At 39.7% G+C, this 27,172-nt stretch overlaps 1 protein-coding gene and 1 non-coding gene across 2 annotated transcripts in view; one reads left to right on the top strand and one right to left on the bottom strand.

Moving 5' to 3' along the window:
• Nucleotides 1-27,172, top strand: part of ADAMTS13 (ADAM metallopeptidase with thrombospondin type 1 motif 13) — a 1,149,238-nt gene that overhangs the window by 518,031 nt on the left and 604,035 nt on the right. Inside the window, exon 12 of the mRNA XM_044058222.1 lies at nt 732-883. Coding sequence (XP_043914157.1) covers nt 732-883 — 152 coding nt within the window. The remainder of the gene's footprint in view (nt 1-731; nt 884-27,172) is intronic.
• On the bottom strand, nt 22,925-22,997 carry TRNAR-UCG. The gene has a single exon. It is a non-coding gene; the product is annotated as a tRNA-Arg (tRNA).

Genomic DNA, 27,172 nt, shown 5'->3' with positions numbered 1-27,172 from the left:
CATGCTACACCTAAAGAAATCACAATCCCTCCAAGCTACATGTTCTAGGGACCTAAACCTTGTCACCACAATAAACAGAACATGCTGGAGGGATAGATTCCTGTCCCAGAGACTTCCCATACTCTGGAACATGCTACCCATCTATGTCAAGCAAAGTTCTTCATTAGCACTCTTCAAGTAAAATCTTGATAAGTGGATGGGAAATAGGGAATACACCCCGGGGATCACTTCTGTGTCTCTGCTCAACAGTGGCATAGAAAAATAACTTTCTTGGGTGGTGTAAACCAGGGAACCTTGTTGGCTAGGCTTACGTAGGCCCTTGGGCCGATAGCCTAGTACCTACCTATGAAACTATGAACCTGTGTCTCAGAGCATGCTCAGTTCACTGTCCACCTTTGGGTGTTTTGATATTTTTAAATACACAGATATGTATATATATATATATATATATATATATATATATATATATATATATATATACACACACACACACACACACACACACACACACACACACACATATATTATACATGCACGCGCGTGCGCACACACTCACACATCTCATAATGGCAGGGCTGGAACCTTTGTGTACCTTAAATCCTTGTTTTGGTCATGTTTTGTGTAATAATATTCTGGTGACTCACAGGTAGTACGATTATCTTTTTATATTGATATAGTCTATTTAATCATACTATCTAGCCTTATAGAACCTGCATATATTTTTTTTGCAGTGGTGTATGAAAGGACGCTGTACCCCTTTAGAAGAATTGAGACCTACTGGAGTAGTTAATGGGGCCTGGTCCAGTTGGAGCAGCTTTACAACCTGTTCTCGGAGTTGTGGTGGAGGAATAAAAGCCAGAAAAAGGCAATGCAACAACCCAAGGTAATGCTGTTATTAGAAAATGTCAGGCAAATAAACAAATGGTGAATTGTGTTTTGCCATAATGATTTCATTTAATACACAGTATAACTGATATCATTCAACCACATGGGTGTGTTCTGCTGCAGTGGTATTTATCCCACACGTTCTGGGTATCAGTCAAGTAATTTGAGAACATTTCATATAGTGTGATCTCTGGTATTTATATAACATTTGTGTACACTATAAGAAAATATGCACACTCTGTATGAGTTGTTCACTTTAGTTAAGAATCATAGCTGGACAGCAGTGTTTTCTTCAGATTCCCAAGGGCATTCATGAGTAAAATATGAATTCAGAGATGCTGGCAGTGATAATACACTGGCCTGCTGACCTTTATGATGCAGACATCTGGCAGACACAAGGAGTACGTAGTGCTTGAGTGATGCCCTGGTGATGCAGGCATGTTAATCGATGCAGACATCTGGCAGACACAAGGAGTACGTAGTGCTTGAGTGATGCCCTGGTGATGCAGGCATGTTAATCGATGCAGACATCTGGCAGACACAAGGAGTACGTAGTGCTTGAGTGATGCCCTGGTGATGCAGGCATGTTAATCGATGCAGACATCTGGCAGACACAAGGAGTACGTAGTGCTTGAGTGATGCCCTGGTGATGCAGGCATGTTAATCGATGCAGACATCTGGCAGACACAAGGAGTACGTAGTGCTTGAGTGATGCCCTGGTGATGCAGGCATGGTAATCTTACTGCTCACTCAGTATGCTTTGTAAGTACAAACCACCCAGTTGTGATTTGTAGAATGCACTTAAATCAAGTAGTTCTAGTGCTATTGACTGTCCGTCACATGTTACACTTCATACCAGGTCCGAAAACTGTGCTTTGTAATCACACACCAACGTCTTGGGTTTATTTGTCAGTACTGTCATTTCAGAGAAGCACTATACTGTTGGGACTGCACTTCTGAGGTGCCACACTCCTGATATGTTAAACCAAAGTCCAACTTGGATGGACCCCTTCAGTGTGCATAATCCATTGGTGCTTATCACAGAAAATAGCGCACATGTTACCATTTACATCTTTCCACGCCTACCACACATAATTTTCTTATACAATTTACAGTAACTACATTATGTTTCATACAAATACAGTTCCAACCAGATTTTGTACCAAGAATTTCCTTCATGTCCCATATTTTGTTACGCAATGACAGAGCACATCTTTCTATCCATGTTTTAGCTTCATATATTCTGCTATCAAGCTTACAACTTGTTATCCTTCTAAAAGCTTGAATGCTGTAATCCCATGATGATAATGATATTTGTACTTCCCTCCCTCCCTCTATCTATCTATCTATCTATCTATCTATCTATCTATCTATCTATCTATCTTCTCTTTCAGCTGTTCCCGTTAGGGGTCGCCACAGCAGATCATCTGTTTCCATTTCTTCCTGTCCTCTGCATATTGCTGTGTCACACCAGCCACCTGCATGTCCTCTCTCACCACATCCATAAACCTTCTCTTAGGCCTTCCTCTTTTCCTCTTACCTGGCAGCTCCATCCTTAGCATCCTTTTCCCAATATACCCAGCATCCCTCCTCAGCACATGTCCAAACCAACGCAATCTCGCCTCTCTGACTTTGTCTCCAAACCGTCCAACCTGAGCTGACCATCTAATATACTAATTCCTAATCCTGTCCATCCTTGTCACACCCAGTGCAAATCTTAACATTTTTAACTCTGCCACTTCCAGCTCTGACTCCTGCCTTTTTGTCAATGCTACAGTCTCCAACCCATACAACATAGCTGGTCTCACTACCCTCTTGTAGACCTTCCCTTTCACTCTTACTGGTACCCATCTGTCACAAATCACTCCTGACACTCTTCTCCACCCAGTCCACCCTGCCTGTACTCTCTTCTTCACCTCTCTTCCACACTCACCATTACTCTGAACTGTTGATCCCAAGTACTTAAACTCATCCACCTTCGCCAACTCTACTCGCTGCATCCTCACCATTCCTCTATCCTCCCTCTCATTCATATACTCATATTCTGTCTTAGTCCTACTAACCTTCATTCCTCTCCTCTCTAGAGCATATCTCCACCTCTCCAGGATCTCCTCAACCTGGTCCCTACACTCACTACAGATCACAATTTCATCTGCAAACATCATAGTCCATGGGGCTTCCTGTCTGATCTCGTCTGTCAATTTGTCCATCACCATTGCAAATAAGAAAGGGCTCAGAGCTGATCCTTGATGTAATCCCACCTCCGCCTTAAACACATCTGTCACTCCCACTGCAGACTTCACCACTGTCACACTACCCTCATACATATACTGTATCACTCTTACATACTTCTCTGCCACTCCTGACTTCCTCATACAATACCAACTCCTCTCTAGGCACCCTATCATATGCTTTCTCCAAGTCCACAAAGACACATTGCAATTACTTCTGACCTTCTCTATATTTCTTCATCAGCACTCTCAGAGCAAACATTGCATCTGTAGTGCTCCTTCCCGACATGAAACCATACTGCTGATCACTAATCATCACCTCCCTTCTTAACCTAGCTTCTACTATTCTTTCCTATAACTTCAAGCTGTGACTGATCAGTTTTATCCCTCTGTAGTTACTACAGCTCTGCACATCACCCTTATTTTTAAAAATAGTTACCAAAACACTTTTTCTCCACTCCTCAGGCATCCTCTGACTTTCCAAGATTTCATTAAACAATCTGGTTAAAAACTCCACTGCCATTTCTCCTAATCACCCCCATGCTTACACTGGTATGTCATCTGGACCAACAGCCTTTCCATTCTTCATCCTCTTGATAGCTGTCTGTACTTCCTCCTTGCTAATCTGTTTCACTTCCTGATTCACTATCTCTACATCATCCAACCTTCTCTCTCTCATTCTCTTCATTCATCAGCCCCTCAAAGTACTTTTTCCATCTGCTCAACACACTCTCCTCGCTTGTGAGTATGTTTCCCTCATTATCCTTTATCCCCTTTACCTGCTGCACATCTTTCCTAGCTCGGTCCCTCTGTCTAGCCAATCAGTACAGGTCCTTTTCTCCCTCTTTAGTGACCAACCTTTCATACAACTCTCCATATGCCTTATCCTTAGCCTTCACCACGTGTCTCTTTGCCATGCTCCTCATCTCCTTATACTCCTGTCTACTTTCTTCATCTCTTTGACAATCCATTTATCTATCTATCTATATATCCATATCAAGATGATGTGATCTGAATTCTCCTGATGTTTGGAAGAAGCTAAATCCATAATCTTGGATGGTGTTGTGAAATATATCTATAACTCTTTTGTATTAATGGTATTCCTTTTGTTTTAAATAGGGGGCTCCATAATCTGGTGCTATTTAACCCAAAAGTGTTTTCAGGCACAGACTTTGAAGTTGGGTTAAGTCAGACTTTGCAGTATAGAATAGGTAGAAGTCATCTCAAAGTAACCTGTAAGAAACAAATGCAATAATGGTGCTTGAAGCCTTTCTTAATAGTTTAATAGTGAAAGACTCTTATTCAAAGGTTACAAAATGCAGTATTTTATTCAATTATGTGCGTAAATAGTGAAGTCTGTATGTGTATATGTGTATGTCTGTATGTATGTATGTGTATATGTGTGTGTGTGTATAAACACTATATGGCTCATGATTAACTAACAAAAATGCAAACCACCAAATGAGTGAACCAAAAAACATTAAACTAAAAAACTGATTCAGGAAAGCACAAAAATGTGTGCTATTTTATGTAGGGGACAAACCAAGAAGGAGAATTTCCTTTCCCCACTGAATGCCAACCTCAGACATTTGACAAAACTGGAATCAGCAAAACGGCACTAGAAGAAATGTAAGGAATTTATATATATATATATATATATATATATATATATATATATATATATATATATATGTGTGTGTGTGTGTATATATATATATATATATATATATATACACACACACACACACACACACACACACACACACACACACACACACACACACACACACACACAGACACACACACACACAGTTAAAATTCACTTGGTCAAACACTCATGTGTGCAACAATTTTAATTGTAGTGAATTTCGTATGAAGGGCAGTTTCTGGGGCTAGCGCATTGAGTGACTTCCAGATTGCTCAACAAAGGTAAGTGGCTTTGTGGTAGTCTGGGTGTTTGTGTTTTAGGTTTAGAGTAGTGGTTGGGCAAGGGAATAAGTTGACTATATTTATGAGTGTGTATTTAAAGGTTAAGGTTTCAGTTAGGCAAGGAGATAGAGCTAATGTATGCGGGAGTGTGTGTGTGTGTGTGTGTGTGTGTGTGTGTGTGTGTGTGTGTGTGTGTGTGTGTGTGTGTGTGTGTTAGAGATAGATTAATATGTGTTGAGTTAGATTAAGGTTCAGGTAAGGGGTTATATTTTGTGTTGTGTGTATTTGCATGTCATAGCTGTCTTGAGTTGTGATAGTGTTAGTCTAAGTATTTTTAAGGAAAGTTGATTAACATTAGCACACATTAATGAACTGGGGCACACTATCAAACACAGTGGTGCTTTATTTATATTTATTGGTATAGATAAACTAAGAATAGAAGGAATTGCCAGAGAACAATGGCATAACATCTTAAGCAAAAAAGAAAAAAAATCGGATCCAAATGTCGGGGGCTTTATATCAATTTGGTAGGAATGAGATTATATGAGCCTTGCAGTGATTACCCTATTACTTGATATTTATATATGTTTTTATGCTCCTTACATTTTGATGTTATAGCTACTTATCTTTATATTAAAGTACTTCAATATTAAGAGTATTTTGTGATAAGAATATGTCAGGCTGATGTAAATACACACACCATTAAATATATCCCCTATATCTATATCTATCTATCTATCTATCTATCTATCTATCTATCTATCTATCTATAGTACTGTTGTGTTTTGTTTATACTGCCTTTCCATGCTGCTAGACTTTTATGCACTAAGGTTGTAGATTACACATGCATTTATATATATGGGCCTCTAACACCTGGTTTAATGACCACTTATGCCAACAACCACAATATCAACATAGCAACATTGAAACTGCAAATATTGACACGTTCTGCTCATGATCTGGGGATCTCCCCAAATGCAAGTTTTTCTGCAGTGGGCAAGTCGCCCTGCACTCCCAGTGTGGGGGGCTGTGACAGCCCCATCACTGCTAATTTCATATACTGACTCTGAGATCACACAATCCCCAGGAAAGGAATATTTTCCTACCTAAGAACTGTCAATCTTGCACACCTGTTAACTATTTGTTTATATTGTCAAAGGATGTCGATCAAACAGGTGTCATTGACCCATATATATATATATATATATATATATATATATATATATATATATATGTATGGAATACACGGAATACATGGAATACATGGATATGGTCGAAGACGACATCCCCGACCGTTACATACTCCGAACTTAAATGTCGAAACTCACAGATGCGAACACTCAGAATGTCATGCAAAATGCCGAATTCGCAATTACCAGTCACAAAACCACCACAACAAGCGCTATCATGGGTCGACAGGGCGGAATAGTAGTCTGGTTGGCATTCGGTATTTCGAGGTTCAGCAGCTGAAAATTCGACTTTCTGCGAACTGGAGTTACTGCCTTCGACATTTAGGACATCTGACAATGTCCGTTCACCTAAAAATCAAAATAGCTAAAACTCAGAATATCAAAAATGGAATGTGCCCCTTTCCAGTGTTGTGCAGTCTTGGAGTTCTTGGAGTTGGTATAGTAATTAGCAGGGGGTGTGAGGGGCATACCTCTCAACTGCCCAGATTTTTGCAGAATGTCCTGATTTTGTCTGTTCCTCATACAATTTGTGGTTTTCTTGCAAATTTATTTATTTTTTTATTTATTTATTTGTTTGTTTATTTCAGTTTGGTGATAGGGGAAGTCCACTGGGCCCAAGATAGCCCGTTTTCAGTGGAGGCCCGGGGAGAAAAGCTCCAATATAACATAAATAGTAAATATACAAAAGTAAGTTACATAATAAAGTACAGTTTACAAGTATGTACATTCTGTATCAGGCTTGGTTGAAAAAAGATAATTTTGATGTATCTGGATGGTCGTACTGTAGAGATTCATTTGAGAATTTTTCTTCATTACAATTGAAGTGTAGAAACATTATACATAACAATCAGTTAGAGTAAGGAAACACTTTACATGCATTCATTTGACAGAAGAAGCTATTTACAATATTTACAAAGTAGATATGGATTCTTGAGAAGCAATTGCAGAGAGCTTGAGTCAGCTCAGGGAGATAGCTGTTGGGGTGTTAGAGAGATTAGGCCATTTGTTAGAAAGAATTAGACTGGGTGAAGGCAGGTGCATTTCCATTTGGAGTACAAGTAAGTGAAAAGCTGGGCTTTAAAGTTTTCTGAGTTAGTTATTGTACTGAGAATGGATGGGAGAGAATTCCATTTCTTGCCTAGTGGGAAAGAGAGGAGAAGTTGGCCAGCAGATCGTTTTGGTTTGTGGATAGTAATTAGGTTTTGATGTTCAGATCAGAGCGGTCTATTGGGGGTGTAGGAGGGAAAGATGTTAATTAAAGCTGGACATTTATATGGGTGAAATACAAGTCTGTGTGCTGTGGTAAGTTGGAGGTAGTCTAGGTAATTAGGGGGAGTTCTAGCCACTTTAGAGAATTAAGGGTATGGCAGTGATGGGTAGAATTTTTGGATCTGGAGGCAAATTTGGAGATCTTGTTACAGCAGTTTTCCAGTTTAGAGGTAGCGGTCAGGTTAGTTAGAAGAGGGGCTCCATATAACAGTGATGGGAGGAGGTAAGTGGTAGCTAAAGTAAGTCTAGTAGAGTTTGAGAGAAAGAGATTGTTCCTATAAAGCAGACCTAGCTTTTGGTGGGTTTTCTTTATATTTTGTTGGATATGGATATTGAACTTGAGGTGTTCATCAATAGTAATGCCAAGAAGTTTTGCAAAGGGAACCACTTCAATGGGAGAGTTGGTATGGCTAAGGACTTTGAATGAATTTTTGTCATAAGAGTATGTCTTGGAGGGAGAGAATAGTAGAAATTTAGATTTATTTGCATTTAGAGACAGGTGGTTTTGTTGCATCCAGTTTTCAGTGGTAGCAAAAGCAGTTTGGGTTTTAGTCAGTAGATCAGGGAGGTTTGAGGCAGAGCAGACTAATGTAGAATCATCTGCATATTGAATAATTTTGGCATCAGGAATAGCAGAGTGAAGGTTATTGATAAAGATGTTAAAAAGCATAGGTCCGAGGGTGGACCCTTGAGGGATGCCAGTTGGGGTAGGAAGAAAGGAGGAGGTGATGCTCTTCCATTTCACTGCCTGAGATCTATCTGACAGGTAGCTAGAGAACCAGGATACAGTGTTTGGTGCGAGGTTTAGGTTTGAGAGATGATAGATAAGGTGTTTATGGGAGAGAGTGTTGACAGCTTTAGAAAGGTCGAGAAGAACCGTGGAAACTAAATGTCCTGAATCTCAGGCTTTGGTTAACAGTTTTTAAGAAAGAGAGTAGAGCAGTTTTGGTGCTATGGCCTGGGCAAAAGCCTTGCTGGGTAGAAGTAAGTTAGGAAAGGCATAAGTTGGAGGTGGATACATTTTTCTAAGATTTTGGAGATTGGAGAGAGCAGAGCAATGGGCCAGAAGTTTGAGATGTCAGTATTTTTGCCACCTTTTTGGAGAGGAAGAATGTAGGCTGAACGTCATAGTTTGGGTACATATAATTCCTTTATAGATCTGTTGATTAGGATGCTGGTTGGGAGTGTGATACTGTCGGCTGCACATTTTAGGGTAGAGGAGGGAATATTATCAGGAGCATTGGAGCAAGGTTTAAGTTTGGATAGGAGTCCTTTTATGAGATTGGTAGAGACTGGCTTAAGCTCAAAATAGGGTGGTTAGGTGATGAGGAATGGTGGTCGGGTGGATTATTGCTGGGGAAGTTCTTGGTCAGGTTAGAGATAGTTTCAATAAAAAATAAATTAAATTTGGAGCCTAATTCAAGGTCTGATATACTAGGGCCAGGACAGGGGTTGTTCTTAGAGCCGGGGTTGAAAAGGGAGTTTATGGATTTCTAGACTTGTTTGGGGTTATTATTATTGTTGGACTGGAGCTTAATGTAGTAGGATTTTTTGTCCTTAGTGATATGTTTTTTTGTGAGGTTATGGAGTTGTTTGTATTTGATCAGGGTTTTGGGGAGTTTGTTGTTATGGTAAAGCTTCCAGAATTTGTCCCTTTGAAGCATAATTTGTTTGGTTTCTTTGGAGAGTCATGGAGTGGTATTTGTTTTTATCCTTCTGTTCCTTAGTGGGGCTAGGGAGTTTAGGATTTGCCAGTTCATTTGTTTGAGGATATTTGAGAAAGTTGAGGGGTTGAAGTTGCTAATGTTGTGGGTGAGGATGTATTGATGTTGCTGAGAGGTAGAGCTAGTTGAATGATGTATGAAGGCAGGGAGGTGGTCGCTAATGGTGTCGGGAATTGTGCCAGAGTAAGTTATTTTATTTGAATGGGTGACTAGGATCCAGTCTATAATGGATCCTGGTGGATTTGTTTTGTTGGGTCGGGTGGTGGACAGGATTACTTGAGTGAAGTTATAGAGGTTAATGGATAAGGAGGGAGAGGGACTATTGAACTTGTTCCAGTCGAGATTTACATCCCCTAGAATGTAAGTTTCAAAATTAATTTCAGATGAGGCCCATAAGAGGATATCTTCGAGGGTAGAGATGTTATTACCAGGAGATATATAAAGGGCTATGATGCAGATATTCCTGTGCTTGTTCATTTTTAGTAGACCAAATGTTAGTTTGGTATTGGTGAATTGAGGGATTGGAATTTGGAGAGAAATTAAGGTAAGAAGATTAGAGTAAATTAGGGCAGTGCTGCCTCCTTTTTTAGTTAGTCGGTCAGTTTTGAGGGATTGAAATCCTTTAGGCAGGATTTCTGAGTCAGAGATATGGAGTTTGAGCCAGGTTTCTGAGATGGCTAAGATGTCAGGTTGGTTAGGAATTAGCCATGCTTGCAATTGGTGAGTTTTAATATTGAGACTTTGGGCATTGAGAGTAAAGAATTTTAGGGTATTGTGGGGGGTGGAGGGTGAAAAAAGAGAACAGGGGAGGGTGTTATTGGTAAGGGGGCTTGGGCCAGGGTTGGGATGGATATCCCCAGCTAGTATTAGGATGTTGAAGGAAGGAACCTTTAGCCATTTGAGTTTATTTTGTGTGAGTTTAGGTAGAAGTAACATTAGTTTAGAGGTAATTATTTTGGCTGTAGAGGTGATAATTTTAGGATAGAATAGGTGGAGTGGGTGAGGCTGAATAAGGGAAGAGGACATGTGGTAGAAATGAGAGAATGGATGGGGGGCAGAGTGGTGAGTGTGTCAGTTTGAGATGAAGGTAGGCTAGGTGGTGCATTGGAGGAGTATGAGCTGGCATAAAATAGGGGAATTAGGAATGCAAGGAGGAAGCGGGGGCCTGGAGGGTGGGGAGAATTAAGAGAAGCATAGTGGCACAAATGTAGTTTAATGGGAATAATTTGGGGGGAAGAAGCAGATGAGAAATCAGAGGGGGCAGAGACAAAGCAGAAGCTTAACTGGGTTAAAATTGAAATGGGGGGTTTAAATGGTGGGGGAGGAGAGAGTGAGAATGTGTGTATAAACCCACAGTTAGGACAGCTGTTTAATCTTAGCCTCACCTCAGGATACGTACCCAAGGAGTGGCGCACGGCGACTGTGGTCCCACTTCATAAGGGCGGTGCCTCCACAGACCCTGGAAATTACCGCCCCATTAGCTTGACAAGCATTATCTGCAAAGCCATGGAGAGGATCATAATGGAACTCATAAATAAAGACATAGGGAACTTGCAGACTTTGGATCCAACTCAGTTTGGCTTTGTCAAAGGCAGATCCTGCCTCTTAAACTTGGTTGACTTTTTTGAGACAGTCACCAAGGCCATTGATGAGGAAAGGCAGTCCATACAGCCTACCTCGACCTGGCAAAGGCCTTCACACAATACCCCACTCAGGTATCATCGAAAAACTCATCAGCTTGAATGTAAACCCATACATCACAAGATGGGTTGCAAACTGGCTAAGTGACAGAACCCACAGGGTCAGAGTTGCTGGAGCCATGTCAGACTCAAAGCCTGTCACAAGTGGTGTCCCACAGGGCTCAGTCCTGGGTCCACTCTTGTTCGGCATCTACTTTTCTGAAGTACAAGCAAACACAGGAGGGTTATGGCTGACAAAGTTTGCAGATGACTGCAAACTGGGCCATAGTCGAAAACACATCTGACACAGATATCCTCCAGAAGGGCCTCACAGAAATGGATAACTGGTGCCAGAGCCATGGCCTGAAGTTAAACGCCAAAAATGCATAGTCATACCCTTTGGGAAAAACAAGGCTACCCTAGCTACCATATAGGTGGCAATCCACTGAGCACAGAAAAGTCATCAGAGATCTGGGGACCCAGGTTGACAGTAGCCTTCGTTTGACACTCATGTTGCTAAAGTAGTTAGGAAAACCTTCTATATCACCCACCTGATCATGAAGGGATTCACATCTAGATCAAGGGAGGTCATCGTCCCCTGTACTCATCACTTATTAGACCTATGATTGAGTACAATGCCCCGCTCGGAATGTATCTGACCAGACACCTGCTGCAGCTTGAAAGGCCCCAAAAGTTCCTCACCAAAAGGATAAAGGGTCTCAAAAATATGTCTTATGCTGCCCGACTGAAAGAACTCCAGCTCTATTCAGTCTCATACCGCTTGCTCAGAGGTGACCTGTGCCTGACATATAAGGCCATGTCAAACCCAGATTTGATGAATATGCTTCACCTCAAAAAATCTAGATCCCTCAGAACCACAAGGGCGGGAGACTTAAACCTTGACACGGTTATAAATAGAACGTGCTGGAGGGACAGATTCATCACCCAGAGACTCCCTATGCTGTGGAACAAAATCCCGGTACATGTGAGGCAGAGCACCTCTCTGGTCTTGTTCAAGAGGAATCTTGACCAATGGATGGGAGATTGCAGATATACCCCAGGGATTACTTCAGCGTCACTGCTTGACAGAGGCACAGCAAAATGATAGGCATAGTTTTTATTCAAACTAAAGGGGTGGCGAAAGCCACATAACTATGGGCTAGGCTTATAAATGCCCTTGGGCAGATAGCCTAGTATGAACCTATGAACCTATGAACCTATATAGGAGGAAGAGAGGAGGAGTTTGCAAAAAGGAAAATGCTTTTATTGGGTAAATAGGTAGGGTGTGTAGAGGGACGGGCAGAACATTTGGAAGAGAATCTTTTGGGTAGTTGGGATGAGTGGGTGGAGAAAGGGTAGAATAAATGTAGAAGTGTTGGGGCGGGTGAGATTTGGGGGCAGGGTAGGGGAGCAGAATGAGCCCGAAGGGCGAACGGAAAGAGTAGAGTCAAGGAGGAGGATGATGAAGTGTATCAGTGAAGGAGAGAGGAGATCTGAGGTAAGGAGACTACAGTAATGGCACTCAGTATTAGAGTTGAAGGAAGCAGAAGTGTCACAAGAGCTAGAGGCTATACAGGGCAGAGATAGTGTAAAAGAGTGGTAGGCTAAACTGGGGCTAAGAACAGGGCAGTGTTAGGGTAAGGTAGCGTAGGCATACATAGAGGTGAAGAAAAGCAGGAATGTTGCCACCTAGTGGCCAGACGGGGTAATTACAAAGGTAGATCTTGGACACAGGGAATATGGGGAAGAAGCCAGGAAGATAGAGAGGGAGAATTAAAACCAGGGTAAGCTGCTAGCTTTTGCTCACTGGGTTACTATACAAGAGGGCACTTTTAATTTATTGTTTAGTTTACAATAGGGTACATACACTTGATATTAACTCTTGGGGAGGCATGGATATAATAGAAGCACAGCAGGAGTCCTTTTACGATGTCTGTTCAAGGGCGGGAAGCCAGGGATTCCAAGCAGAGGACTGAGAGGCACCTGAGGTGGTACTGATTCAGCAGTGATACACTGTAAGGAAACGGAATAAATGAGCAATTGTACAGATAGAATGCAAAACTACAGCAGCAAAAGAAGGGAACAGAGAGAAAAAAAGGAATAAATAGATCAGTAGTAGTGAGCTATTTCAAGAGAAGAAGGGTAGAAAGGAGAGAGCAGGAGGGAAAATATTAATACAATCAATTTACCATGGAAATGCAGCACAGTTCTAACCAATTAATCATAGGTAATGCAACACAGTTTCAAACTACAGCACATTAGGAACAAACAGTAGAAAACATCTAGGTGAATTATTGTTTAGAGCAGCACAGACTTCTATTAAAACTAAAGATGGAGGACAAAAATGTATGGAATTAGGAAGAGCAGCATAGACCTATTACAACTCAAAGATGCAGGCTCTAGTAATTAATTTAGCAGTTACCAACTCATCAAAAGGAATTCTAGAGTCAGAGCAGCACATACCTCTGTTAAGATATATAAGCAGGACTCTAGTACAATAAACAGCATTTATGAGTTAGGTAACAGCAGTACAGACAGGATGCTGCTCACAGATAGGCCATGTAGTTAGACAGTGTAAGCTTAAGCAGTCACATTCACTAGGAAAAACATAAGTAGTTAACTGGAACAGGCTGTCAGACTACCCATGCTTTGTGAGGTTGTAAAGCCACTAAAAATGAGAAACAGTAATCCAATGGTATCAATATTCTAGTATAGACAATTATGTACAGCAGGCAGCTGTAAATGGCAGATAATCTGATGATTGACGTCACTTAATAATGACATGCATTTGAGTTTCAGACTTCAAATATTTCAGAAAATGCATGTTAAAACAAATACTGTTGCTTTAGCAACTTTCTAAGTTTGTGACAGCAATATTTAAAATATTTAAAATATGTCCCTATTTTTGGGCCTTTGTACCTCCATTTTGTCAGGCTTTGTCCAGATTTCTTGCACTAAGAGGTTAAGAGGTATGGTGGGGGGGTGCATTCCACAACAATTAGGGGTGCAGGGTGGCTTGCCCCCTACATTAAACCTATTTTCAATATTTTGAGTTTTAGATATTTTGATTTTCAGTCTGTTGAACTTTCAATCTTCTGACATCTTTAGACAAATCCCTGTACTATCAATCCACCCTACACTCTACCCACCATAATTCTTAGCAATTCTGGTCCACTATTAACTCTATCCTCCACCCAGGAAAGGTAGACAGCCTCCTGCCATCCATTCCCCACTCCTCCAACAGTATTGCTGAATCCTTCAACAAACTTCACTGAAACTATAACATCTCTAAACAAACACTTTCCTACATCTGCCCCCCAACTCCTAACCCTACCCCCTCCTCTTTTCTTCTTCACCTCAGTACCTACCTCCAACATAAAAAGACTTTTGTCAAAACTTAAACCCACCAAACTCGCAGCTGACAACCTCCCCTCTGAATACTTAAAAATTGCAGCTGATGCACTAGCTTACCCTATTGCAATATTAATCACCCATTCCATAACTGAATGCTATGTTCCCTCTTTATGGAAAATATCCCACATTATTCCCCTCCACAAGGCCAACCCCTCCACCGACCTCTCCAATTACCACCCTATTGCCATCCTTTCACCTCTCTCCAAGATACTTGAAAAATGTGTCAACACCCAGGTCTCCAACTACCTCTTAGCTAATAATCTCCTCTCCAAAACACAGCATGGTTTCAGGCCATATCACAGCACTACCTCTGCTTTGCTCTCCTTCACCAACACTATACTTCATCATAAAAATTTATTTATTTATTTATTTTATTTTATTTTACATTTGTTGATCGGGCTAGTCTAGCTGGATACATGTCCATTTTCAGCAGAGGCCCAGGGAGATAAGCTCCAACAGTCATTACAAGTTTAAAAAGAGAAAAGGTAATACAAGATTTAAATTTATAAACAGAGCTAGTTAATACACAAATACACAAATATGATAGGAGCAAAAACGAAAAGTATAATCGTATGATGTTTTAAAATAAAAATAAAAATACAAAAAAGTTTGGGTTTTTTTTGTTATTTTGGATTACAAAAGTCATTCAGTGTATATGTGATAGCATATATCTGCATAGATGTTATGTAGAGGGAGAGCTATCAGGATATAAGGAGAAGAGAAAGATGGAATCATGTAAGAAGAAAGGAGAGAGAGGAAGAAGGAAAGTTAATCTGGGTTGGTGCAGGAACAAAGCCAGTGTTTATTAAGATGCATTTTCAGTTGCTTTTTAAAAAGTGGTAGAGAGGATAAAGATGAGATATCAGAGGGGAGTTTGTTCCACATTTTTCCAACAGAGTTGGAAAAGAGGGAGTCACCTGCAGAGTTTTTGGGTTTGGGAATATTAATCAGTAGTTTGTTAGAAGAACATAGATGTTTCAGGTTATTGTATGGTGAAATGAGGTTAGAAAGTATTGGTATTTTAGTTGGGTAGTATAGAATCTTGTGAGCTATTAAGAGCTGTTGAAGTACAAGCTGGTTATGAAGTTCAAGCCAACCTAATTGTCTTAGGTTCAGGCAGTGGTGAGTTCTAAATGGGGATCCTGTAGCAAATCGAGCAATATTATAGTAAGATGTAGCTAGTTTCTTAAGGTTGTTTTTGGAAAGATTAGTATAAATGGGGGAAGCATATAGAAGAGTAGAGATTAGGTGAGATCTGGCTAATGTGGTCCTTGCTATGGGTGTAAGGAAGGGTTTGATTCTGTAAAGGGATCCTATTTTTTTATTAACTAATTTTAATGTATTGTTGATATGAGTGTCAAAGCTGAGATTATTGTCAATAGTCTTCCCTAATAATTTTGTAGTTGAATCTGGAAAAATAACAGTACTATCAGTGGAAGTGAGAGTGAAGTTTAGTGGGGTAGATTTACGGGTAGGTGAGAACAATAACAGTTTGGTTTTCTTAGGGTTGAGGAGTAGGCAACGGTCTAAGAACCATTGTTCAACAGAGGTAAAAGCTTTTTGGGTAAGAGACTGGAGTTCAGTTTGAGAGGTAGCAGTACAGATTATAGACAAATCATCTGCATATTGTATGCAGGCAGTGTTTGGGATAGCTGATTGGAGGTCGTTAATAAAGATAGAAAATAGAAGGCGGCCTAGGATAGAGCCTTGAGGTACACCTAGAGAGATAGGAAGGAGATTAGATAGTGAGTTTTTCCAGGGTACTGCCTGCTGATGGTTTTCAAGGTAAGATGTAAACCAAGTTAAGGAAGGAGGATCAAGTGAGAGAGATTGCCTCATGGCCTCTTCTCCACTGCCGTATTTCTAGATCTTTCAAAGGCCTTTGACATGGTATCTCATGAGCTACTACTCTCTACTCTCCCCAACCTCTACTTCTCACAATCAGCCTGCAAGTGGTTCCACAGCTATCTACATGGTCACCAACAATTAGTAATCTGGGATGATAACCTATCTCCTCGCCTTCCAGTTACTCTCAGAGTTCCCCAAGGGTCCATCCTTGGCCCCATACTATTCTCAGTTTTCACTAACAACCTACATACTGCCGCCAGACAAGCATCTCTTCTAGAGTACGCAGATGACTCTACCCTCATCTGCTCTGCCCCCACTCTACCAGAACTCCAACAAATCACACAGGAATCATTCTTATCTGTAGAAAGCTGGCTATCCAATGCTCAACTCTTACTCAACCCAAGTAAGACCAAACTTCTCCTGTTCCAACCCTCCAAATCCATCCAAAACTCCCCCACTTCAGTATTCTTGCCAAAGGCAATACCAACATATCTCTATCAGAACACACCAAATTACTCGGTGTGGAGATTGACATCAAACTTAGATTTGACACCCACATACCTCTCACAGTAAAATAAAGTTCTCAACAAACTTGATGCATTATATCGAAGCAGCCAATACCTCACCAAGTCAGCTAGAATCTCCATAGTCAATTCCCAGCTAATCTCTACCCTACTCTATGCATCTCCCATATTTACTAACCTTAGACAGACAGACCAACACAAGCTGGAAGCCTGTTACAACAAAATTTGCCACTGGGGCCTCCTACCGCAGCCATCATTGTATATCCCTTAAAGAACTAAACTGGCTAGAACTCCCACAACTCCTTCACCTTAATCAGCTCACCCTTGCTCATAAACTTATCAACCACCCCCTCAAAATCCCATCCCTTCAAACCCTTCTCCAACCCTATCACTCCACTAGGCCCTTACGATCAAGGCAACAAAAATCAACTCATTGTTATCAAACCCAAAAACTCGACAGGAGAAGCTCTATTTTTCTGTGCCATATCAAAACTTTGGAACAATCTTCCCCCCTTCCTAAACTACTCTACCTTCCTGCAGCCTTTTCAAGACTGCACTCAAATCCCACTTAAATTTGCACTGGTTCTGTCCTTGCTCTAATCCAGACTAACACCCCCACCCCTCTCTCACTCCTCCACTTAGACTCTTAACCCAACTATTCTTCCACTACTGCTAACCTCAGTCTGAATACATTAGTTGACTTTGAGCAGTTTTAAAAATTTGTCTGACCACTTTGTTACACGTTTTATTACTAACAAGAATAAGCTATCTTAACTTGCAACCATTTACTGTTTATACTGTTGATAATCAATATCTAGTTACTGTATTAATGCTAACAGCTAGTCATGTTGTTTGTCATTGCTTCAACTTTGTATCACTTCTTCTTATGTACATATTGTTGAGCTTTTCTCCCCGGGCATCCACTGAAAAAGGACCTGCATCCAGTAGGAATTTCCCGGTAAACAAATATACATACATAAATAAATAAATAGTAACATAGACACAGAAACGTGTGTGTGTATTTATATATTCATATATATATATATATATATATATATATATATATATATATATATATACATATACATATATATATATACATATATATATATATATATATATATATATATATGGGAGCCCTTCATTTGTTCAAACTTTCAAATGTTCAACACTCATTTGGCCGACACCATATGAGCGAATGTTTGAAAGGCCGACAAATGATAGCGGAGATCCCGCTACAGTGCTGGACTGGGAGATTCCCCTTTCTTGCACTGTAGTGTGATCTCGAAGTGAGAATATTTAAGTAGCAGGGGGTGTGGGGGTGCAGGAGGGCTTGCCCCCTGGCGTAACACAGTTTTTCTGTGTTTACAGGTAGGTAAATGGTGCTATTTGAGGATGTTGGTATTTTAAGAATGTTGATCATATGGTTTCGGCCATATGAAAGTCGGCATTCTGAACGGTCGACATTCTGAAGTAGACCCATATATATATATATATATATATATATATATACAAACACACATGTATACCTATACATGTATATACATAAACACACACACACACACAATCTTCAGCACTTAAGAATCACAGAAACCCATTAACTGCCATTTTGCTTTCACAAGCAGCAGGTCTCCTCACCCATCTCCACAAATATTAAGTACTTTAAGCAACTTTTTAGTACACCTCAGCCTGTATGGCAAAGAATATGAAATAAATAATTTCTGTGGTCATATATTCCAAGTTCTTCCACCTTCCCCTCAGTGATCTTCTGTATACCCTCTAATGGTCAACATCAGCAGTGAGTAAAGTAGAAGGAAAACAATTCTTTGTTTTACCCTAAGGCTGTCCATACAGATCACCTTCATTGTGTGATTACCAGGAATCTGCAAAAATAATGACCACAGTAATATTTTTTAACTTGTTGCTTCAAACTTCCATTAATCTCTACCATGATTGTCATAATAAATTAAAAAAAAAACATGAATTTAATGGTGCTGTGGGAAGTTTGTAAATATTGCCCGCATATAGTTTAAAGCTTTGGAAATCATTCTAAACTGAAGCACTGAATAAATATTGTGATATCTGACCAGATAAACAGAAAAGAATGCAAAATTTCAGAAACTATTTCAAAGCTACAACCTGACCACAGCAGTCCTCTCATTCCTGTCCATGTCTTTGTAGAAGCACCTTTAATGCACTCTTGAATCCCACATCTGCTGATGCTTTCTAAGATAAGGGGGGGGGGGTACTGAAAAGTTCTATGTCCAACCAACTTTCTAAATTCTAAGCATTATTTTGCCTCTGTAGCTGAAAAAGAGTCATTTCATCTTGTAAAGTGCAAATTTGCAGAATTGTAATGCTATCTTTTGATATTGTTTCAGATCATTGATTGAACCATGTCAATGAAAAGTTTGGAATTTTCAAGTGTGGAACTCCAAGCCGTCATGAAGTTCTTATTTCTGCAGAAGAAAACTCCAAATGAAATCCATGAATGTATGATGCAAACATTGAGTGACAAATGCCCTTCTTACTCAACTGTGAAGAAATAAATTGGCCAGTTCCTGCCATCCCTTAAACCTCATTCCTCCTCCAAAATCTATTTTGCATGTATTGTTCTTAACAGTTTCCATTTTTTTCTATGTAATTTTCTCTTACCCTTTTCTAAATATGCCATTTCGATTTTTTATCTCTGTTACAATACTCACTGCTTCAAATATGGTTGGTTTAGAGTTTGATTTCCATGTTCTAGTAATTGCTTTTTGGCAGCCACTAGAATTAAACATAACAAGGCCTTACTATGTCTAGACAATTCAGATTTTGTATCCTAGCTCAAAAAATTATTTCCTTTGTTAACATCCATTTTCTCACCCAGTGTTTCTGATGCAGTACTCTGCAGGGAAAGTTTAAAGTCTACCAACTCATTACACTTCCAAAATATATGTGCCCAGTTAACTCTTTCTTCCCCATCACACCTCCAGTATTTGCCATCCACCTGAGGAAACATTCTTTGGAGTCTCCTTAGAGTATAAAAAAAACTATGCAAACAATTCCAAGCAAAAATCCTAAATCTTCTAGATCTTGTTGCATATTTATGAGCCAAACATATGTACTCCCATTATTTCTTTTTGGATTGCTTATCCATTCTCTCTTCCAGTGTTTTCTAAACCCTTCTGATTGATTACTATAGTTATCTTGCAATATTTTACATGCTCTACTAATTATACCTGGACTAAAACATTTTTACTGCTTCTATCATGCTATACCTAGCCATAGACAAGAGCTTCTAATTTCTCAGTTTTTGTATTATTTTTTGTTTAGTGTCTTCCCACATATCCTTAGCTACCATAACAGAATCATTTTTAAGCCATACCCCTAAATACTTCATTTTATTGTGTCTCCATAAATATAGGTATTGCTGAACCAGTTCATATGCGGGTACATGTTTCCAGCTACATCATTTATTTTATTGCCATTAATTTTATATGCTGAAAGACTTAACTGAATCAGAATGTTCTACAACACTGAGATGTCCTTTTCTGGTTTTATCAGGTACAAATTAATATTTTCTGCAAATAAAGCCAACTTTTCTTGATTACCATACCAATTATAATCTTGAATTTCTTAGTCCCTTATTTTCTTTGTCTGTGGTTCTAAATATAATGCAAATAACAAAGGGGAAGGAGGACACCTGTGCCTGGTTCCTTTGTTCAGTCACAACTTATCAGAGAGAAGCCCCCACTTTGATTTTTGCCTCTGGTCCCTCATATATCCTCCTCAGTACCCTCATTTTGTGTCAGGGAAAGGAAATGCTTCCAATTGCCCTACTCTTAAAATCCCAGCTTACTCCGTCAAATGCTTTCTCTGCATCAAGACCCACCAACTTGGTATTTTCTTGCATTCTGCTTCCCTCTGGATCATCATTGTCCCATTAATGTTGTCAAATCATTGCCTACCCTCCACAAAACAACACTGATCCATAGCTTTTGGCAACATCGTTGCCATTCTTTTAGCTATCATGGATATAAACATTTTATAATCATGGTTTAAAATTGAAAATGGGCCTATATGAAGCTTGATCTGATGGGTCTTTACCATCTTTAAGTATTACAACCACCACAGCAATTTTTCTAGGTTGTAGGTGATTCCCCTCCTTTTAAAATACTGTTAAAGAAAACCTTCCAGATCTTTATCACTTTCTTCCCTCCTAGCTTCCAGACTTCCACAGGAATCCCATCTACATCAGAAGACTTTCCTCCAGATTGGTTATACATCACTGTTTTTATCTCATCTCCTCCTATCTTAACTGTAAATTGTTGAGCTGCAGCTACTTCTAACATTGACATATTTAAATGTTACATAAATAATTCCATTTGTGCTTTTTCTTGATATCTGCATTTCTTTCATTTATATACATTTTAATAAAATTTCCAAAATATCTCTAAAACCTCTAAAGGATCTCTGCCTATTTTTCTTGTTAAGCTTCCTAAGTTTGACAGCAACCCTTTCTACTTTCTGTTACCTAAGTTGTTCTGCTAAAATTTTTTGTACTCTAGTTATCACCAAGAAACAGTTTTAAAATCATGCATATTATTCAGGTGCTCCCTTATTTTCTCTTTAGCACTCTGCAGTTGCACCTCTTCTTGTGAGATTTCCCTTATTTTGCAATAATTTAACCTTTGTCAGACCCTCTAAATTATTCTTGCTACATCTTACTCTTATCTCTTTTTCTTTTATTTCCACCCTGTTTTTAAACTTCACGTTCATTTTATCCTACCCACTAGCTTTAACTTCTGAACTCCCAAATAATTTCCACTACCCATTCCTCTCTTTTTAACAGATAGGTGAGGGAGCACTTGTGGCTCATTTTTACTTTATTAGCCTACATTTTTATTTTCATTATTGTCACGTGACCTAAAATAGTTATTGGATGTGTGTCTAAGCTCTTTCTCTGAGTTCTCTCTACTGAATTAAACTGAGGCCCCATCTGCTTGAGATGGTGGTAGCTCAGGTGGATGTACAAGATCCCATGGCATCTATTGAAATCAGTAGGGGAATTTCACTCATGTCCTGTCCAAATTTCCCTGAATAATATAATTACTGCCTCGGGTCTTCCCTGAAAAGAGGCTTCTAGCCTATTGAGACTAACCAGATCAACAAAGGATAACTAAAATAAAATAAAATAAATTCATGTCTTCCATAGCAAATATTTTCATACATTTCTTCAGAAATTTACCCTATTTTGTTATATGTTCCCCTTCTAGGCCTTCCAGTACATCCTCACTATGGAAAATCAAATTCCAGGCTTGCCTATAAGTAATATTCCCTGCTGAAAGCTGACAATTTTTTCCAAACATTTCTTAAGCTCCATAATAGCAGTTTTAGGTGGAATTTAAATGTATGCCAGTGGAATCATCTACCTTTGCCAGTAGCCCCTTACTACCAGAAATCTACCATTATTATATTTTCCTCTCTTCTGACACTCTAAGAGCTCCTCTAGCAATTAATATATGTACTCCCTTTCATTTGTCCCGGATATTCTGATGAGTATAAATCATGTAATCCTTTCTGTATCAAATTTGCATGCTTACTTGTTTCCAAAAGTGGCTGCTGTAGCATTGCTTTTTGTACTCTGCATTTCTTAATATAAGTCAATGTCCTTTCCTTTTTGTCTATACTTGTGAGACTGTTCACATTACATGATAATATGGTAAGTGTCACCATTATGATAAGAAGTTATTATTCCCATCTGTAGTTTATGACAGCCTTTTTAGATGTTTATTTCCATCTTTTGGGATATATACATCCAGTAATGTTTGGCAGGTTAATCTTTTATGCAGTTGTTTCTTGGCATTTCCATATAAACCTATGTCACAATTTAAAGGATTTTTGTTTTAATGAAAACCCACAAACAATAAAAACATTCCGAGAACATCCCCAATAGCATGTTAACAACACAATCAAACAAAACTATGTCTATCTTCATATAATAAAGTTTAATCCTCCTAGTAGGTACAGTTGTCCTACATAGACAGCTGCAGACACAGACACTATCAGACATAAATAGGTTCATAGATTCATAGGTTAGTACTAGGCTAACTGCCCTTGCGAGCCATTTTAAGCCTAGCCAATTATCCCCTGTGAGATTCAAACCCTGTACCTTGTGTTTGTAAGGCAAACACCTTAACCATTAGGCCACCCTCCCATCCCCAAAGTATTGGCTGATTGGTACTATGACCATGGTAGGACTTGAACCTACAATCTTCTGATCCGAAGTCAGATGCCTTATCCATTAGGCCACATGGCCAACGGATAAATTTAAGGTTATCCGTGCTATGATGTACTTTACTGGCTATGTTCCTACTTACACTAATTGCTGTCTCTTTCTTTCTAACTTTATTCCCCTCCCTAATGTGAAAAATAACTTGCTTGTTTTCCGAAAAAATTAACTTTTAACTTAAAAAAACAATGTTCTGGCTTTTTATTGCCCTACAATTAGCTAGTCTCCATGGAAACAGAAGATATAAACAAAAATGTAGACCTCAGCTTCAGGCTCCTAAAGACCTGCTAAAAATGCATTGCTAAAGGAAAATTTTCAATTACATTCAGTGTTCACTTATTTACTTGTTTCAACATAAAACCTATTAGATTAAGCCAAGGCTCTTAATCCAAACATTCACTTATGCAAAAGTAAGAGAAAACAGATCAGCTCTGCACATATTATGATCTGTGTACTTTTGTGTCATATCGTCCACCTCAGCAACCGAAAATTACAGTCTATTAACTTAATCATGCTTTTGTCTATCCTTTTTTTCTTTTTGCATTAATATAAAAAAAATAGAAACGAAAGAAAAAAAGAAAAAAGTATTTGTTTAATTTAGTATCTTTATCACATACAGCAATAGTTGAAAGTGCTTTACTATATAACATGCATTTTGTATCATAGGATCATAGGATCTATAGGAGATTATTAAGCTATCAACTCAGAGGTAATTTTAAGCCTAGCCATTTCATCCTAATGTATTACCATAAAAATGCTAGTCAATACCCAAGATTGCATTTAGTGATGACTGCCCATGTCCAGGAGGGTTGTGAGCTTTATCCCCAGTAAAAAATTTCAGTGCTCAATGCACTCATCCAGGTTCCTCTTGGACACTGTATTAGAGGTGCTCTGTTTCACATGAATTGGTAGCCTGTTCCAAAAACGAAGTAGTTGCTGGGAGATGAATCTGTCCCTCCAGCATGTCCTATTTAAGTCACAGGCAATATTTAGGTCCCTGGAATGGGTAGCCCTAGTCCCATTTGATTTACAGATATGCAGCAAGTTCTTTAGGTTTGGTTCTTGGATTGCTGTGTATGTCAGACATAAGTCTCCCCTAAGAAGTCTATACGATATGGAGTATAGTGATGGGGACTTTAGTTGGTCTGTGTAAGGCACACACTGGAGCTCCTTGATCTTCTTTGTTAGAAACCTCTGAAATCTCTCTAATTTCTGCAAGAGATTAGTACAGTACATGACAAATGGGGCATTATACTAAATTATGGGATTGATAAGTGCCAAGTATAGGGAGTTTATAACTTTTTTTGCTCTCAGAGCAATGCCTTTACTAATCAAGTGTACTATGTAGAAAGCCTTCCTTACTACAGTAGACAGATGGTGGTCAAAGTTAAGGTCGAAGTCAACTTGTAGTCCCAGGTCCCTTACCACTTCATGGGTACTTGGGGTATTTTTGTTGATTTGATAGTGTGAGCAGACATTGTTTGTGCCAAAGGGAAAGATCACTTCCAAAAACAAAGAACTGTTCCACAAACTTAGTAAAAACTGGAGATGCTGACATCCAAAGGTATTTTAATGGTAAAAATGGTAGAAAAGCACAAGCATAGACACTGAATCACATGCACTCTGTTAACCCAGGTTTCGTCTAAAATGAAACAGACTTCTTCAGAACATGTGCACATGATTCAGTGTCTATGCTTGTGCTTTTCTACCATTTCTACCACTAAAATACCTTTGGATATCCGCATCTCCAGTTTTTACTAAGCCAAAGGGAAAGATGATGCATTTTTTTGCATTCAGTTTGAGACTGTGACTAATACACCAGTCATCAGTCTGCATGAGACCCTCCTGGAGTATAGTGACATAATTTGGGGATTCAATGACTGCACCTAGTTTGCAGTCATCTGCAAACCTGGTCAGCTACAACCCCTTAGTTTTGACCTGAACTTCTGAGAAGTATATACCAAACCAGTAGGGGGACCAGCACTGACCCGTATTGCACCCCACTGGTAACATGTCTGCTGGTTGATCTGGAGTCACCCACTTTGATAGTTTGGTCCAGTTTGTGAGCCATTTGGCAACCCATCTTACAACAAAGGGGTTTACATTCAGTTTGCTAAGTTTTTTGGTATGCCTGAATGTGGGATTGTGCCAAAAGCCTTTGCCAGGTTGAGGTATGCTGTGCTCACAAATTTTCCCTCGTCAGTGGCCTTGGTCACATTTTCAAAGAAATCCACCAGATTTAACAGGCAGGATCTGGCCTTCATGAAGCTGTATTGGGTAAGATCCAGGGTTTGGAGGTCACCTGTGTCTTCATTTATGAGGTCCATAATGATACATTCCATGGCCTTACAGATGAGGCTGGTCAGGTTTATAGGTCTGTAGTTCCCTGGGTCTGTTGCTAGGCCACCTTTGTGGAAGGGAATAACTGTCATGAAAAGTTTTATAGAAATACTGCTAAGAATAGAAACTGTTTTACTTGCAATTACCTTTTTCCTCCTTCTTCTTCTTCTTCCCTTCCCCTTAGTGTCCTTCCAAACATTAATGACATGAAGTGAGGCATATACCTTTCAGTCCCTCACATAGGTTCATAGGTTGGTACTAGGCTATTAGCCCTAGGGCCTATACAAGCCTAGCCATAACAATTTCCTGGCTATTTCTTCCCACACTATTTACTTCCCTGGACCCCTGTCTAGCAGGGCGACTGACGTGATCCCTGGGGTGAATTTCCTTTCTCCCATCCAATCGTCAAGATTCCTTTTGAAGAGGGCCAAAGAGGCACTTTGCCTGACATGTATGGGAAATCTATTCCAGAGTCTGTTTAATAAAAGTCATCAAAATTCCATAGGTTCATAGGGTCATAGGTGTTTACTATGCTAAGGACCACAAGGGCCTTTTTAAGCCTAGCCATGTATCCCCAATCTCTGACAACTTCTGATAACCCATAATAAGTGTAAGCAGGGTCTTGGGAGATGAAACATTTGCAAGCTAGGGCCTGGAAGATGAACCATTTACAGGTTGCCTGTGGTCCATTAGTGACATAGCTGCCAAACCAGGGGTGAATTTCCTCTTTCCCATCCAATTGTCCAGGTTGCACTTGGATTGGGTTAGGGAAGAAACTCTGCTTCACATGGAAGAGGAGCCTGTTCCAGCGATGGGGTAATCTCTGGAAAACACACCTGTCTTTCCAGCAGGTCCTATTTATGTCACAGGCAAGGTTTAACTCTTTAGAATGGGTAATTCTGGTGCTGTTTATTTTGCGGATATGCAGGAGGTCCATCAGAGTGGGGGGTTGAGAATGCAGTGTATGGCAGGCATAGATCTGCCCTCAAAAGCCTGTAGGAGACAGAATACAGGGATAGAGCCTTGAGACAGTCTGCAAAGGACATTTTACTTAAGCCCTGTATTCTTTTAGCGAGGAACCTTTGTGGACTTTCCAATTGTTGGATGTGCCTTTTTAGGTACATAGAAAAGGTGGCATTGTACTCAGTGATAGGTCTGATGAATGCTGAATACAGTGGAGCAATGGCTTCCTTGGACATAGATGCCATACTTTTGTTTCTAAGTTGCACAACATAGAATGATTTCCTCACTACTGTAGATGCATGATGGTCAAAGGCTAGATTACTATCTATGTATGTTCCTAAGTCCCTGAAAACTAGGTCAGCTCTAAGGGGTTTGTTGTCAATATGATAGGTACCCAGGGTGGATGACTTCCCGAAGAAAACTATTATGCATTTCTTGGCATGTAGTTTTAGTCCATGGATCTGACACCAGTAGTTTGTCTGTGTCAGCCTCTTATGGAGAACATTTGTGTCAGTGTGAGATTCAATGACACCTCCTAATTTGCAGTCTTCTGCAAATTTAGTCACCCAGAGACCACTGACATTGGCCTTGACTTCAGAGAAGTAAACGCCAAAAAGGAGCAATCCAAATACTGATCCCTGAAGGACTCCACTTGTGACTGGTCTCTTTGTAGAGGTGTACTCCCCAATTCTAACTTCCTGGGTCCTGTCTGTGAGCCTGTTGTCTATCCACTGGGTAACATAAAGATTTGTACCCAACCTTTTGAGTTTGTCAACAATGCCCGAGTAGGATATTGTGTCAAATGCCTTGGCCAGGTCAAGGTAGGCAGTATGAACCATTTTGCCTTCATCCATTGCTTTGGTGACCTTCTCAAAGATGTCCACCAGGTTGAGTAGCCA

Source organism: Protopterus annectens, chromosome 16.part0 (assembly GCF_019279795.1).
Source record: "Protopterus annectens isolate FY-2018-M chromosome 16.part0, PAN1.0, whole genome shotgun sequence".
Classification (NCBI taxonomy): domain Eukaryota; kingdom Metazoa; phylum Chordata; order Ceratodontiformes; family Protopteridae; genus Protopterus; species Protopterus annectens.
This window is presented reverse-complemented; position numbering and strand designations above follow the sequence as displayed.